Source organism: Sarcophilus harrisii, chromosome 4, assembly GCF_902635505.1.
Source record: "Sarcophilus harrisii chromosome 4, mSarHar1.11, whole genome shotgun sequence".
Taxonomy (NCBI): domain Eukaryota; kingdom Metazoa; phylum Chordata; class Mammalia; order Dasyuromorphia; family Dasyuridae; genus Sarcophilus; species Sarcophilus harrisii.
This window is the reverse complement of record NC_045429.1, coordinates 106157879-106175359: the sequence shown is the minus strand read 5'-3', so window position 1 is coordinate 106175359 and position 17481 is coordinate 106157879. Positions and strand designations below refer to the sequence as shown.

Genomic DNA, 17481 nt, shown 5'->3' with positions numbered 1-17481 from the left:
TTGGAAGTCTTTAAGGCTTTCGATTTACGTTTTCTTCTCCTAAGGTGAACACATGCTCAGTCATTAGAAATGGGCTGATACCTTGTGAGGATGGAAGATGGGTGTTAGTTTTGATCTCACAATCATCCTCTCTGGGATGACAGAGACCATGACTTTCCAGCTGGGAAAATTAGAAAACAGAGTTGCCTCCTTTTAAATCCTTTACCTCTCCTTAATTCTTCAGAATATATATTATCTCATTCTACACAGTAAAGCCTTCATTTCTAAATTTCACTGTAATTGGTGCTTCTTTCTTTTGTGCTATTGATACATCTGAGGAGAAACCTGATTATTTAAAGGACTGTAAAATCAGAGCATTAAATAGATTTTTTTAACTGTCATTCTGTGAAGAATAAAATTTCAGGATAAGGCTGAGAATGTGGTAAGAGAGAGAACACCAGATTGGGAGCCTTGAAATATAATTTTGTTACCAACTAGCTGTGTAATTTAAGCCATTACTTTCATTTTTATAGACTACAGGTTCTTTATGTGTGAAATTAGGAGCATTTGCTTAGATGGCCTTTCCCAATTTTAAAATCTCTAGTTCTTTGTGCAGGTACAACCAGTTGAAACATAGAATAGTGCTTGGGGCCTCTTATCATGGCTCATCAAGCTGCCACACAGCCTTCTTTCCCTTAAATATTTCTCTGACATGCCATATGTCCTTTCTCCCATTGGTGAATCCCTTCTAAGATCTCCATTGATAGGAGAGTCCAAGCAAGACAACCTTCAGTCCTCTCCTGGCTATGTTTCTGATTTCAATATCTATCCTTTAGTTCCCTTGATTCTTTGGCTCCCTTTTTGTATGTCTTTCTTCCCTCTAGAAATGTAAACTCCTTGAGGGCAGGGACACTTTTTCTGTTTGTTTATATTTATATTCCCAGGTTTAAAACAGTGGCTAATAAATAATAAGGGCTTACAAATACTTGTTAAACTAATCTTCAAGGTTCTTCATTTTAATTCTTCTAACAGCAGAACACAACATGTCACATTTGCAGATCTTACTTGGAATGTTCTACCAGGCTGAGAGTCAACAAGATGGGCTATTTGTGAGCTGACACTTATGTTATTTGTTTTTTTGAGGTACAAGAGTTCTCGTGGGCAAAATATATGTGTAATGAAATAACCCTATATAATAGTAATCTATCATTTTCTTGCTATTATCTGCAAGAGAGATTAGTACTACTCTTACTACTGATGAGACAGAATAAGCGCTAGGAATGGTAGATAGAAATAGTTTCGGGAGAGGAATCAATAGAGATTCAGTTCATGAATGGCAAAACATGACAAGGTATCCATCACAGATTACTTATATGAACGAACAAGGAAAAAAAGAAGTTTCCTGGTAGAACTCACAATTAACCAAGAGGGAGAAGCCACTAGAGGGAAAATGCTGTGATGTACAGAATCGCTCATAGCAGACTTAGTTCTGGAAAGGATTCAGCAAAAATTTTTATCATTAGCAAATCTTTTGTAGGAAAAATATAATCTTGAGGGTTTCTCAAGAGAGGAAGGGAAATAAGGATGGAAACAAGGATGTTGAGACTTAAAGTATCTTTAAAATGCCAATTAGGTAATATGAGCACATTATGATTGACTGAACTATGATAAAAAGATAGTCTGGGAAATTAAGTTCCCAAGATAAGCATTTTACTATTTTCTGACAAGGAGAGAGAATAAGTTGGTTTCACAATTATCATTACTACTACTACTACTACTACTACTACTACTACTACTACTACTACTACTACTACATGTATTTAGTGCTTTAAGATTTGCAAATTTATATATACATATGTATTTATATATATATATATATACATATATATTCTTCTTTAATCTTCACAATAACCTTCTGAGGTAATAATGTATATTTTACAGTTGAGGAAACTGATAACAAGAGAGATTGTGACTTGTTCAGGATCTCACAACTAGGAAGTATCTGAGGTGGGATTCACAGTTATATCTTTTTGACTCTTAAGTCCAACACTCTTTCTATTATATCACCTAACTGCCTACTTAGGCTTATATCTCTAATGCTTTGTGGGTAAATTTCAAATTTAATTTTTTTAAATATAAAAGTGTATTTTACTAGCGATTAAATATTTTTAAGCTTGAATTTTCTCATTTGGGGCCTTATATCTATAAAATCATTATCATAATTCATAAAGGACATAAAGATATATATCATTATTTAAATTTTTTCTTATTTTTATGGATCCTTTTTGTTACCTTAATTTCCAAATAAATATTTTCCCCCCACCATGAGATGCAGTTTATAACAAAAAATTTTAAAAGAAAGAGAAAAATAGTAGTTCAGCAAAATCAAGCAACACATCTACTACATGACTCAGGAATATGCTGGAGGCAGTTCTTACTAAATCATAAAAAGCATTCATTAAATTTCTAATTTCCTCAGAAATCAACAAATGCTACAAATCAGGATTTGATTTATTATTTTGCTTAGTGACTAGACTTAAGAAGGTGATTATGAAAATGTTAATAATGTAGATTAGCCATAAATTGTGTCGAGTAATTTTTTTCCAGAGAATTATTTACCAATTTTCTTAACATTTGCTGGCACACCTTTGCTGGCACTATGACAGCATATATATCATTCCACACCTATAGGCCCTTGCCTCTAGAAAGGGAAGGTACATTTTTCAGGGGTTTTTTTAATGCCAAATTTGGTCATTGTAATTACAAAGCATTTAATTTGAAATTTGGTTCTTTGTGTTTATGTTGTAGTCATTGTCCAAAGGCAATAGTACCTAATGGTTAATAAATACTTATTAAGCACCTGCCATGGGCCAGGCACTATGCTAGCCTCTGAGGATACAAATATTAAAAAGACAATTCCTTCCCTCAAGAAACTTACAATATAATGAGAGAAGATAACACGCAAAAGAAGCTTGAAAGGAGAATTGTATGGCGAGGGAACCAGTGTGAAGACATGATAGAAAAGTAAAACGAACAAATAAAAAAATCCTTAATGAATTCAGCCAGGTGAGAAATGGAATCTTTAAGATGTTTTTCCTATCTGCCCTCCTTCTTAAGTGGAATTTGAGGAGTTTATGGCTCCACCCTCTAATCAGAGAAGCAGAGATTACTTATGTGTATTGTTTTTCTGCTTATTTTACTGTCTCAGTTCATATGAATATTTCATATTTCTCTGAATTCTCTGAATATCTGAATATTCATACTTTCTTACAGCATAATACTATTCCTTTATATTCATGTACCATAATTTTTTAAAATGATACCAAAATCCATGGCACTTGCAAAACATATCTATAAACATTTTGGTGTATGTGACAAGTTTCTTTTTTTCAGTATTTGATCTCTTTTGAAAATGTAAATAGCAGTAGGAACTCAAGCTCAAAGTTTATGCACATTTTAATCTTTTTTTTTTAATATAATTACAAATTGCTTTTTGAAATGGTTAGGCCAGTTAAAAGCTTCATCAATAATATAGCAATGTGACTATCCTTCTATAATTCTAACATCATTTCCATTTTTGTCATCTTTTCCATGTGAGGTAAAGCTTCAAAGTTATACAGACATACATACATATGTATATATAAAATCATTAGCAATTTGAAGCAACTTTTTGTTAATTGAGAAATGGCCTTTGATCTTAAATATTTTTGTGAATCATCAAGTGTCTTGGATAGCAGAACTTCTCTTAGCCAAAGATGTTGTAAAGATGTTGCTTCTTATCCTTGCTGCATTGATGTTTTCCTTGCAAAATCTTTTTAAATTTCATTTAGTTAAAAAATCAGTTTCATATTTTGTGATTAGCTCTTTTCTTTAGTGTTCTCTTTCTTGCCATAGTTATCAAGAGTACCTGATCATGTTTTCCAATAATTGTCTTATGGTATGACCTTTAACAGGTCACTCATACCACATTGAATTTAACATTGGTAAATGGTACAATATATTGGTCTACACTTTATTTCTGCCCATCTTCTTTCTAGTTTCCTAATATGTGTTGCTGAATAAAACAACTTATATTCTCAGATTTATTAAATACTGAGTTATTTCAGATCCCTCTTTATCTAATTTCTTCTACTGATCTACTTTTCTCTTTTTTAGTCATTACCAAATACTTGTGAAAATCATTACTTTGAAATATCATTTTGGATCTAGAAATGCATTCCTTCTTCATTTTTAAATCCTCTCTCATTAGTTCTCTTGGGTTCCTGGACCATTTTTTCTTCCAAATGAATTTTGTTATTATTTTATCTAGCTCTATAAAATACCCTCTTGGTAGTTTGATTTAGCAGTAAATATGTAAATTAATTTAGATAGCATCATCACTTTATGATATTGGCACTGCAAGTGCTCTAATTTTTATAAAATACTGAATTATATTGAGCTGAAACCTTGTTACCTGTAATTTCTATCCATTGTTGGTAGTTTCATCCTTTAGAGCACAGAAGAATAAATCTAATTCTTTGGTCACATGAAAGTCATTCAAATATCGTCCGTCCTCCCTATCTATGGTTTTCTCCCTTTAATATATCTTTTCATATTTTATACCACTCTGAGTGAGAAATGCTTTTCATTATCATTAAAGCTAAGTTTGGTTAGTTTCCTTCCCTTTGTCGTAAAGAATCTTCATGTTATAATTGTCCTATTAACTCTGAGATCAGTGCATATTGAAAAGAGCCTGACTCTAATGGTGTTGGAGAGAAGATTTGCATTTGAATTCTTTCTTTGCTTCCTTACCACCTCTGTAGTCTTAGTCATCTCACTGATCCTCCATATGCTCTGTTGTAAAATGAGGGGTGTGAGTCTAAATGAACTCCAATATTTCTTAATCCTACCATCAAATGATTAATCTATCAAGAGATGCCTTAGACATTAAAAAAAAACTTGGATTTTTAACTAGGTGTTGGACAAAGACTGTCTTGACACATTTGTGAAAAAGATGAAAAGATGAAGGTCAGATAACGGTAAAGCTAGGTGGATTCTGAACTGGTTTCCAGTTTGGACCCAAAGTTTGCTAATTAATGAACAATCTAGGTCTGGAGAGAGGTCTCCAGTAGAGTGCCCCAGGAATCTTGTATAAGCTCAGTCCTGCTCATTAATCTTATCAGATGAAAGTTCCTTTAGCATGCTAATTAAAATATTCTAAGACACAAAGCTAGGCAGGATAGCTAACTAATAGGAACAACAGGATTGGGGTCCACAAAGATCATAATAAAATGGAATGGGGATCGAAGAAGACAAAAATAGAGAAAAATCATATATCTCTATACCCAGAATGAAACATTTTTCTGCACTGAATGGGGGAAACATAGAAAGAAACTTGGATGAATAAGAAAGGGATTCTAGCAAATTCTCAAAATGAGTCAGTAGTATGATTCAACAAGATCAAATGAGATAACATTTGTAAATTATTTAGCACAGTGCCTGGCACATACTAGACACTTAATACATGTTTATTCTCCCTCTTAACCACCAATGAGTTGATACAATATTAGCAGATTTATTATTTATTAGTAGATGTTTAGTATTCAGGTAGAAAGGGATCATGATCCTACTATATTCTGTTCTGGTCAAAATGTATTTAGACTGTTGTATCTCCTTTAAGATACACCTTTAGGAAATCAAAGTGGAAGAAATCCAAGTGATTCCAAGATAATGAAGGAAATTGAAATGATTTTATATGGATTGGTTGAATGAATTTGGGCATGTGTAATATTATACCCCCAAAGCTAATCTAACCTTGAGCCGCACTTAGAAGGACATAGCTTCCAGTAATAGAGAGGCAGTATATTTATCATATTCTTTGCCCTTATCAGACCTACTTTGCAGTATTGTTTTTAGTTTTGGACGCCATGATTTAAGCAGAGACAAAGGGAACAAGCATTGATTAAATGTCTATTATGTGCCAAATACAGTTCTAAGCACTCTACAAATTTTGTTTCATGTAATCCTCACAATAATCCTGGTGGTATCTAGATGTTATTATTATTATTCCCATTACACAGTTGAGGAATTTGAGGTAGATAGTCCAAGGGACTTGTCCAAGGTCACATAGCTCATCCATATTTGATAATAGATTTGACTGACTCCAAGACCTAACATTATTCACTATGTCATCTGGCTGACATTAACTGGTAGCCAATTAGGATGGTGAAGGACTTTGAATCTATGACATATAAAAAGCAATAGAAGGAAATGGATTTATTTATCCCAGAAAGGGGAAGAGATGACTAGAGACATGATAGTTGTATTCTAGTATATGAACAATTCTCAGGTGAAACAGGGATTGATTAGATTAATCTACTGTGTCCAAGAGGGCAGGAATAGGAATCCTGGATAGAAGTTGCAAAAGGAAAAATTTATATTTTGTCAGAAGAAACTTCCTATAATTGTTGTTTTTATTGTTGTTTATTCATTTTTCACTTGTGTCCAACTCTTCACGACCACATTTGGGATTTTCTTGGCAAAGATACTGAAGTGGCTTGCTATTTCCTTCTCCGGTTCATTTTACAGCTGAACAAACTAAGGCAAACATGATTTGTCTAGGGTCATACAGCTAAGTGTCTGAGGCCAAATTTGAACTCATGAAGATGGGTCTCCCTGATTCCAGGTTTACACTTTATTCACTGTACCACCTACCTATAAGAATTATCCAGAAGTGGAATGGGTTCCCTTGAGAAGTAAGTTCTAAGTTCCTCCTTCAAAAAGTCAACATGCAGAGACTGATCAATTCCTTATAAGTTATGTTCATATTTCGGTCATCTCTAATGGCTTCTGATGGTCTTTACAGTTCCCTGGTTCTGTGATTCTGTGGCCTAAGCATGTTTAACCTTAAGAGGAAAAAATTTAGTGACAATGTCTCAATAGATGTTTGTTGTGTTTGAAGGCACCTTATATGAAAGGTAGAGTATACTTCCTTTGCTTGGCTCTAAAGGATAGAACCAGATCTTATGAATGGAAGAAGTAGAATGGCAGATTTGTTCAGTATAAAGGAAAAAGCAAAACCAAATTTTTAAAAAAATTTTTTTCAATAATAGCTTTGATATTTTGAAACACATGCAAAGATAGTTTTCAACATTCACCCCTGCAAAACCCTGTATTCCAAATTTTTGTTCTTCTCTACCCCACCTCCATCAGACAGCAAGCAATCCAATATAGGTCAAATGTGCAATTTTTCTGAACATATTTCTATATTTATCATGCTGCACAAAAAAAAATCAGATTGAAAAGGAAAAAAAGGAGAAAAAAGCAGTAAGCAAGCAAATAACAATAACTAAGGCAAAAATACTATGTTAAAATCAAATCTTAACAATTAGAGCTGTCCCCAAATGGAAAATCCGTCTTATGATGTAATGAATTTCTTTTCACTGGAGCTATTCAATCAGCAGTTGGAAGATTGCCTGTCCAGGATTTGTAGACTGCATTCATGGGGCTGTATTCTATGAGTTGGGCGGTCTTTTCTAATTTTAAGAATCTATGATTTAATTATTCTTTGAAAGTCTAAAACCTCAAGTAGAGTAGCTCAGAGGACATCTGACCTATGATCTGGAGTTTATGGCATGTGTTTAAGAGGCTAGAGAGAGATTAATAATAATCTACTCTAGAGCATGTTACAGTGATAAGAATAACGTATTTCTCATAAAAGAACCTACATTTGAATTCTAATTCTGCTATTAACTGCTTTTATGAACTAAGAGCAGCTAGGTGGTCCAATGGAAAGGTCACTGGGTCTAGATTCAGGAAGACCTGAGTTCAAATTCAGTCTCAGAAAATTACTAAATCTGTAACCCTGAGAGTTTCCTTAAAAACAGAATGTGGGTAATGATAGCACTAACCTCTTAGGGTTATCAAAAGGATCAAATGAGATAATTTTTGTAAAGTACCATACCTAACACACATGAGTGCTTAATACAATGCTTGCTTCCTTCCTTCTTTGGGTAAGACACCATCTTTGGGCCTCAGTTGTTTCATGTGTAAAATGAAAGATTGGACATATCTTTAAGGTTCCTTCCAGTTGTAGATGGATGAACCTGAGTCAGAAGGCTGGGCCACTGTAGACATACAAGTTTCATCATGGCTGGAAGAGACAAGCAGGGGCATGTGAGGGTAGATGAGAAGCTTACACTTGGGTTTGGGATTTCTAGAAAACTCATAATCCAGAAAGATTGTAGCTAAAGAATATGGCTAGGGGGCTGAAATACTTGGTCAGTTGGGTGGATGAGAGTGTAGGTGAGACACTAGCCAGGAGTTAAGGAATCGAGCTAAGTACCTACACAACAAAGTTGGGGGTGAAGATCTATGTCAAAAAAAGGGGGGGTAGAACTAGCCAGATAGCCATAATGAAGGGAACAGCAACTCTATAACATGCCTTTTATCTGCTATAGAAATCTGGTAACTTTGTATAACTGGAGTTCTTACAAAGTTACCTGATTATATCTAGGACTTGACACTAATTATTCAAAAATGTGTGTTTGTGCATGTGTGTATGTGTATGTGTATGTATGTGTTTCTCCTAGTTCTTCGATTTCATTATACTCAGGCTAACCAGCTTTCCAAAATGCCCACACTGTTTGTTCTTTTTAAGGTTATGAAGAGAGGAACCATGGTCTCAGGCTCTGGACATGTTTCCCAGATGCTTAATCTCCTGGCCATTTCTATGGCATATTTTGGGAAGGTCATTCCACTTCTGAACTCCTACTCACGTATCATTTCCTTTTCCTTCTCTCCTATAGCCCTTCTGTATGCCACCATCTTTGGAAACGTGACCACCATTTTCCAGCAGATGTATGCTAACACTAACAGGTACCATGAGATGCTCAATAGTGTTCGGGACTTCCTGAAGCTCTACCAGGTGCCAAAGGGACTCAGTGAACGAGTCATGGACTATATTGTATCCACTTGGTCTATGTCCAGGGGCATTGACACTGAAAAGGTAAGAAATTAGAAACTTAGAAAAAACTACTTGTCATATAGATTTCTCCATTTCATAATTTAGAGGGTCAACTAACTGTAATTCACTCAAGATTTATTATATGTTACTTCCTTATTACATATTCCTTTTCACATATTGTGTGGTCCAGCTAAACTAGACATGTTGCTGTTCCTAATATATACTACATTATTTCCCATCTCTAAACTTTTCCACAGACTGTCCTTTATACCTATAATGTACCCCTGCCTTATCTATACTTTTCATACTCTCTAGTTTCCTTCCAAATTCAGTTCAAGCACTGGCTCCAATAAGAGGCCTTTTCTAATCCCTAGTCCCTCAAATTAATTCACATTTATCTCACATATTCTTATATGTATACATATTATCTTCTCCAATTGAATATAAACTCCTTGAAAGCAGAGATGTTTTATTTCTATCTTTGTGTCCCAATGCCTAACATAACATAAGAGGCACTTATTAAATGCATATTGATGGATTAATTACTTACTTTGCATGTCTCTAGAGATGCAAAAATAAAAGCAAAATATATCCTGCCCTCAAGAAGTTTACATTCCATTAGAAGAATAGAATAGATATAGAAATGAATAAGATACAAACTTAGAAGTATAATTTGGGATTTTTGAGCAGTTACTCTGAATTTTATCATATGTGAAAGGGGGATATTGATTAAATCCCCATTCTTCTCTGAGAGTTTGATTGTGTCAGTTTCATATCATTAAATTGTTTGAAGGAAAGCTCGGTCAAACTGCATAATAGGGTGAAAAGAAGAGTGAAAAAATGCTCATATGAGAAGACTATTGTCAATTCTCTATTATACAAATGTGAATTAACCACTTTTGGAATTATTTTAAAACAAGTATTTAATCCTGGACACCTTTTCCTCACCATTCTTGCTGTAGTCAGTGTGTGTTCAGAAAATTAAAATTTGTTTTAATATTAGCCTGAGCTGAACATTGTTAAAAAGACAAACCTTCTGTAACCATATGGAAAATTGAAGACAAATATGGATTAATTTGGATTATTTGTGTAACTATTCTTTCTTTAATATCATGGTCAAAAGTTGAAGAGGTGATATAAATTGAATATGGGTATATCCTCATCCTAAGAGAGTATCATTTGTGATACATCATCTTATTTGTTCTCAAGACATCCTTATCCACTACAGAAAGAAAAGGGGAAGGATCAGGAATGGTTTCTTCTTATTTTACAGATGGGGAAACTAAAGCAAAATGTAACCTATTCTTTTCCATAGGGAGTTTAGACCCTTGACCACTTACTTTAGCTTCTTTCTGCTCTTCTGTCATAGTTTCTTCAGGAATGATTCTCAAGGATAAACTGGAGAAAGTAACTAGACTTTGTTGGAGGAAAGTATCATATATTTCAGGTTATCAGAGGACAGGAAAATATTGTAATTTGTTGTCCATAGTAAAGATATTCCTTCCCTTCCCTGCTAGGATTGTGACTGGCTTGGGTAATGCCTATGTATGATGGATGGCATGAGCACATTTGTTCAAGGTTCTACCTTTTGTGTAAGATAAGGATAGTTAGGATGTGCTTTCTAGCACCCAGTTTCATCACATTGGACCTTCCTCTTTACCTCTTTGAACCTTTGACAAACTATAAGAAAAGACTCCCCAACATGGTCATGAGGTTTGTATTAAAGCCCTCATTTGCATGACCTCTTCTATGCAGAAGAAAAAGATCTATATCTTCTGTCTTTGAATTCCAGCCTAGTGATATGACATTATAGTGGTTTTCTTAGCCAGCCTTCTTATGGGCATAAACCTACCTGGAAAACAGTGCACTGCAAAGCAACTCTGAAAAGAAAATATATTATGCCCTCATCCTAATTCCTTTTTCCAGCTTTTTTTTCTTTCATATTATATTTGATAATTTGGAAGAGAGCTATCTAATTGTAGATAAGAATTTATTTCACCTTTTTGTTTTTCTTCTTCCCATTCTGTAAAATGAAGTGTTTGGACAAGATTTCAGGTTTCTTAACAGGCCTCTGTTATTCTAGATGAGATGGTCTAGCCTCCCATAATAACATATCCCTACTAATGTCTGCGGTCTCTAACGTAAGGTTAGTCCAGGAAGTTCAGGTGAAGTATCTATCTTAGTGACAGAGGGATGTGTGTGTGTGTGTGTGTGTGTGTGTGTGTGTGTGTGTAAGAGAAAAATATAAGAGAAAGCGAGAAAAGAGAAAGTAAGAAAGAACCTAAAAAAGGCAAATAGAAAGTAAGAAAAGAAAAGAGAAAGTGAGGCAGAAAGAGATCCTGAGAGAGAAAGAGAAAGTAAGGAAGGAGAGAGAAAGAGAAAGTGAAAAAAATAGAAAAAAATAAGAGAGGAAAGTGAAGCAAAAAGAGAAGAGAAAGTGTATGAGAGAAAATAAAACAGAGAAAATGAAGAAGGTAAAAAAGGAGAGAAAGTGAAAGAGAGAGGGAAAGTCAGAGAAAGAAAGAAAAAGAGAGAGACAGAGTGGGAAAGAGGGGAGGGAGGGAGAGGAGAAACATGCACTTGTAGGAGCAAGAACTAACAAAAATGAGATTGACTAATAGCCATGGCAATCCATAAATTCTGCTGCCCAAGTTATGTTGCCTCTCCCTCACCCACGCCCATATACACAGGCCTTTGGGAGTGCTGCCCATGAATTAAACATTATTTCATCACCAAGGCCTAGCTCTGCTGGCAGCTAGGTAGAACAGTGCTGTTTGTTCCTGGGAAAACCAAATATTTAAAGGTGAATTCACCTAGAAGATAAATCTTGGTTCCAAATCAGAGGGTACAGTTCTGACCTGACATGCTGAGTTTTTTTGGATGCAATATACTTAGAGAGAGGAAGCTCCTATTCAAATTTGTGGGTTTTGTAGGTTGTTTTTCATGACTCTTCATCTCCCTTCCTCCATATATAATCACTTGTCAAGTGTTATTGATTCTACTTGTATATAAGAGTTCTTATTTCCTGAACTATGTTGGTTAATGTTTAACAACTGGCTCTCCAAAAAAAAAAAAAAAAAAGTATACTATATGTACAAAAAGCTATTAAGTTTAATTTGCATGATTAGCATTTTCGCTATCATTTTCTTAAGTCTAGACAATCAGCAAAGTAATTAATTAAACTCTGATTTATAGCACTTGCCCATTGGGGGTATAAACCTCTATATTGAAAATTTATCAAATGGGTTCACAATAGCCAGTACAAGTGGGGCCCCAGAACATTTCTACTTATATCCATTGTTTTTTACCTACTCAAACTAAAATCACCTTAATTCAGTTCTTTACCAAATCTTGCTGAATTATTTCAGTAGCCTCACAATTGGTGTGTGCGTGTGTGTGTATGTGTGTAGAAAAGAGAGAGAGAGAAGAAGAAGAAAAAGGAGGAGGAGGAGGAAAAAGAAGAGGAAGATGAGGAGAACGATGAAGAGGAAGAGAAGGAGGAGGAGAAAGGGAGAGAGGGAGAGTACATCCAGCCTCTCTCCCTCTTCAATCCATCCTTCAGACTACTACCAAATTGACTTTCTTAAAGCTCAGCTCTGACCATGCAACTCAATGTTTAAGAACATTAATAGGTTTCTTGTGCCCCCTGAATTAAATAAGAACTTTTCTTTTATAATGAAAACCTTTTTAGTATGCTTCCAGACTTTCCTGGTTTATCACTCCTTGTTCCACCCTCTCCATTCCAAGTCCATTTGCTGATCTCTCTGCAGGATATCCCATTACTCCAATCTGTACCTTTACATACATAGGCTATCTCTCAGGCATAGAATACTTTTCCTATACATCTCCACTTCTTGAGATTTCTAGTTTCTTTCTAGTCTTATTTGAAGTGTCCCTTCCTCCAATTAGCCTTTCCTGATTCCCCAAGTAAAAGCTGTCAGTTATTTGAGGTCATGGGATTTTTTTTGTCTTAGTACTCCATAGGTTTCCCACAGTGCTTAGCACATTGTAGATATTTAATAAATGCTTGTTAAGTTGAACTGAATTGAGTTGAACTAGACCTGGATCTTTAGTAAATGTTCAGTCTTAGCCTTGACAAGCTAATTTTCTATTCTATTTCTGTTAAATCACTTTTCAATCAGGTCCAACTTTTTGTGATGCCATTTAGGGTTTTCTTGGCTTAGATGCTAGAGTAGTATGCCATTTCCTTCTCCAGCTCATTTTATAGATGAGGAAACTGAGGCAAACAGGGTTAGGTGACTTGACCTAGGTCACACATCTACAACATTTCTGAGGCTGGATTTGAATTCAAGAAGATGAATCTATGTTACACACTTAGTTAATGTGAATGTTGGGGCTTGCATATCATTCTGCTAATTTCTAACCCAGTTTTCTTTTCACTACACAATGTTGCCTCTATAAAAAGGAAGTCATAGTCTTGTGATAGCAGCAGGAATGAACATGACAGTTATATCTTCTGTCTTTTCCTAGGTTCTCCAGATATGTCCCAAGGACATGCGGGCTGATATCTGTGTGCACCTAAATCGCAAGGTATTCAAGGAGCATCCAGCATTCCGGCTTGCCAGTGATGGCTGCCTACGGGCACTGGCCATGGAATTCCAGACGGTTCATTGTGCCCCTGGTGACCTCATCTACCATGCTGGCGAGAGTGTCGACAGCCTATGCTTTGTGGTTTCAGGTTCTTTGGAAGTGATTCAGGATGATGAGGTGGTAGCCATCTTGGGTAGGTTGTTCCTGCAAACATTCATTCCTGGTCCTTGGGCTACACTAACCATTGAGCAGAAGGTATAGATGCTCAGAGTTTGCCAGTGTCAGGCCATACAATTTACTGAGGGCCTAAGCTTTAATATGACTACATTAACTGACCAGAAGGATCTTTCTTGGGTATGTGGCTAACTCTTGGAGATCTCATGCTTATACCAGACCCAGTTTTCTATAGCAAGTAATGGGGGAAAGGAGAGAAAATACAGGAAAATAGATAATCCCAAAACAATTTCTGTTGACTTTGGAATGTTTTGTATCACTTCTTCCTGTCCTTTTATACACATACCTTAAATTTGTCCTTATTATTATGTTTTGCTCAGGTTTATAGATTTAAGGCTAGGAGGGATCTCAGATGCCATTTTAGTCCCATATCCTAGTTTTTCAGATTGTAGATTGAAGAATTTGCTTAAATCACAGAGATCATAAATACCAGAGGCAGAATTTAAACCTAGTTCCTCTGGTCCCAGAGCACTGAGTTTTCCTACTGTAGATTTCATTTATTTATGTTTCATTTGTTTCTTCCAGTGGCCACAACCATAACTGAGAATGGGTTATGTCAGAGATCACAGTTTTCACTTTGTGGTCTCTAAAAGTAAAATGTGTTTTATCTCTACCCTTAATATAACATCCCCAAAATCTTAGTTCAGTATATAACGTATTGTTCCTCATATTCAAAGATTACTTCATAATATCTGCAACTAAAAAAACCAACTTAGTAACAGTGATTCATTAATAATATAGTATTTTTTATATCTGAAAATGATGCTATTGGGTCCCTGTAACTCTGGGTTGTTTTCTAGTGGTGGTGATGGGTTGTGTTGCCTCATCCACATTCCCAAGGACCTGGTTCTCCTTCTGTATTTTCTGGCTAGCTAAGATCAAGGGAGCATTTTGTATCAGTTATCAGTGTGTGTGTGTGTGTGTGTGTGTGTGTGTGTGTGTGTGTGTTGTGTGAATCCCTGGTATAAAGCTATGTGGCCAGAATGGATACTTTGTATCAGTCATTAGCATCACACTTTGACATCCAAATTGCTAGCCAAGACTAACATATGACTGAGAATCCTTTGTATTAGCAGTAAGTTTGGTCCTTTAGAAATCCCAGGATAATACAAAGCAAGTGAGAATCAAATGGTCATTTGAACAAAAGGTATTTTAGATAGGGGCTTCCCATATCCTTCTCCCAAAAAGGGAGGAACTGCTGGATAAGTCAGTCAAGTTAGATAAATGAGTACATACCTAACACCAGCTGATCTTCCTCCTCCAAGAGTCCTTCTGGTCTCTCGGTTTTGACAGCTCTGGGTATGATAAGGTAAACTCTCCTTGGGGTTTAATCCAAATCTATCACTGACACCAGTCTGAAAAGAATTCCCATCTGTCAGACAGTAGAACCAGCCCTCGCAAACCCCCAGCTCCTGAGAAAGGAGTGCGACTCAGACCTCATCTGTGTTTTCTCTCTTCTGCCAGGCAGGGATGGTTGTGGGCGTAAAAGGGGCTTCTGGTAAAATGAAGTTTAGTTTGAGTAGTTGTAAACTACTTAGTATTGTATCTATGGCTGGGAACTGGCTCTCCTTTATCTCACTTGGTTCCTTCCCTCACAGTATTGATTTCTGCTCTCATTTTGAAAATTCCTTACTTATGTCATGACATTTATCATGGAAAAAATGAATGGTCATGGATCTTCTTAAATTGTTACTTTAGTTGCTGCAAATCATGATAAAAAGCTATACCTGTGGAAGATGAATGAACACTAAAATAACTTCCTATTGACCAGGCTAGTTCAATGTGAATTCCTAATAATTCTTAATAAAGGCACACTAAGAACTAACTTTACTCCTGGGAGATGAGGGAGGGATGAAATCTCATACCTTATCCCAAAGAGTTGAGTGCATTGTGGTTTTGTACAGAATGTGCTTGTACTCAGAATGTGTAGATCAGAAGGAGGGATCAGCCCACTTTGTGAACTGGAAAGATTAAAAAAAAAAGAGATCAAGGGACTTAGAAAAAGCCCACAGATCTATATTGGTGCAGAAGGTAAAAGGACAAGATGTTTCCCTTGTACTATATAAATAGTAGTTCTTAGTAAAAAAGGCTTTATCTCTGGAATAAGAGGGCCTATGATGTTTACATTTGGTATGATCTTGGACAAATCTGGCTAACAACCCTGGGCTTCAATTTGTTCATCTGTAAAATGAAGGAATTGGTTAGAGATTCTCTGAGGTCCTTTTCAGTTCAAGAGCTAAGAGCTTATGCTCACTTTACTAGATATTATTGGAGGTCTGAGAAGGAATGGGGAAGAACAGATGACAGGAATAACAACAGCTAGTAGTTCTATAATACTTTTAAGTTTGCAAACCACTATATAAATATTATCTCATTTTATCCTTGAAACAAAGTTAGTTATTATTATTGCCTCATTATATAGATGAGGAACTGAGGCAAAGAGTGACTTGCCTAGAGTCACACAGCTACTAAATATTGGAGATGAAGATCCAAGCTCAGTGTTTAGATTCCAGGTCCAACATTCTGTCTACTGTGCCACCTTTCTGACTGGGGAGAATGAAGTAAAGGGAAAAAAAAACTCTTTGTTGGCATGTGAAATCGTTGGGTTTTTGTTTAGGTTAGGAAGATTTGAAACAAATTCCAGAGCTAGTCTGTCATTATCTTGTCTGGGCCTGGCTCTTAGAGCTCCTACAAACTCACTTTTAACATATCCTTTCCCTTTTCCACTCTTATCCCTTATTTAACTACAATTCAAAAAAAGAGAACATTTATATATCCCTTTAAATTTAACAAGGCCCTTCTCAGTCCATACACACACACATGCACGCATGTGTGCGCGCACACACACACACACACACACACACCTGTGAAGTAAGTTCTGAATAAGAATCTTCATTTGATTGATGAGAAATCTGAGTGATTAAATGACTTGTTACTAATATTAGAACTAGAATTTGAATTCAGGTTTCTTGACTTTTAAATCCCATGCTCCAAAAAGCATATATCAATCCTTACTGTGGGTAAGGAAATGGGCTAGGGTTAGGAATACAAAGACAAAATGAAACACAGTCTTGCCTGCAGGAGTTTACAGTCTTTCCTCTATAGTATGATGCCTCTACCATGAGGTGATTTCATAGCTTTTTTAGTATTTATAGCTGGAAGTGATTTCAGTATCAGCTTCTGCTTCAATATATCCCTAGAATCTTTCTCAGTGCCTTCTTATCCTCAAATATGCCATCTATCCCTACAATCTTCTCCCCCTGAATACTTCATAAGTCTCCCATGGGACAGTTGTTCCTAGGGCCTTTGTAAGAGGGAACCTAAGTCTGACAACTTTCACTAACTTCCTGACTGTACTTCTGACTCTTTAGACTTCAACACCCAACGCTGTGTCCTGATTCCAGGTATTCTCATCAGTTCTTCTTCCCCACTAGAATGTAAGCTTCCTAAAGGCAGGACCTGCTTTTTTTTTCTTGCTTGTACTTATATTTCCAGCACTTATCAAGTGCCAGGCTCTCCATTTCACAGATGAGGGAACTAAGGAACAGAAACAGAGGTGAGGAGACTGGCCTAGGTTTACACAAAGTGTAGGCCTTCTGATTTTATGTCCAGTATTCTTTCAACAACTCAATGCTGCTATTGTAACATATAACTTTAAGAAGAAAAGAGTCAGTATCCACAAATAGATTTAATATTGTTTCTAGGACAGTTAGAAGGTACAGTGTATAGAGCACTGGGTCTGGGACAGGAGAACTCATCTTCCAGTGTTCAAA

General features: G+C 35.9%; 1 protein-coding gene across 2 annotated transcripts in view; it reads left to right on the top strand.

Moving 5' to 3' along the window:
- The window catches only part of KCNH1 (potassium voltage-gated channel subfamily H member 1), a 491105-nt gene that overhangs the window by 279520 nt on the left and 194104 nt on the right, over positions 1–17481 (top strand). For both annotated transcript variants that reach the window (XM_031937311.1, XM_031937312.1), the window contains exons 8-9: positions 8766–8965; positions 13415–13667. In XM_031937311.1, coding sequence (XP_031793171.1) covers positions 8766–8965; positions 13415–13667 — 453 coding nt within the window. The remainder of the gene's footprint in view (positions 1–8765; positions 8966–13414; positions 13668–17481) is intronic.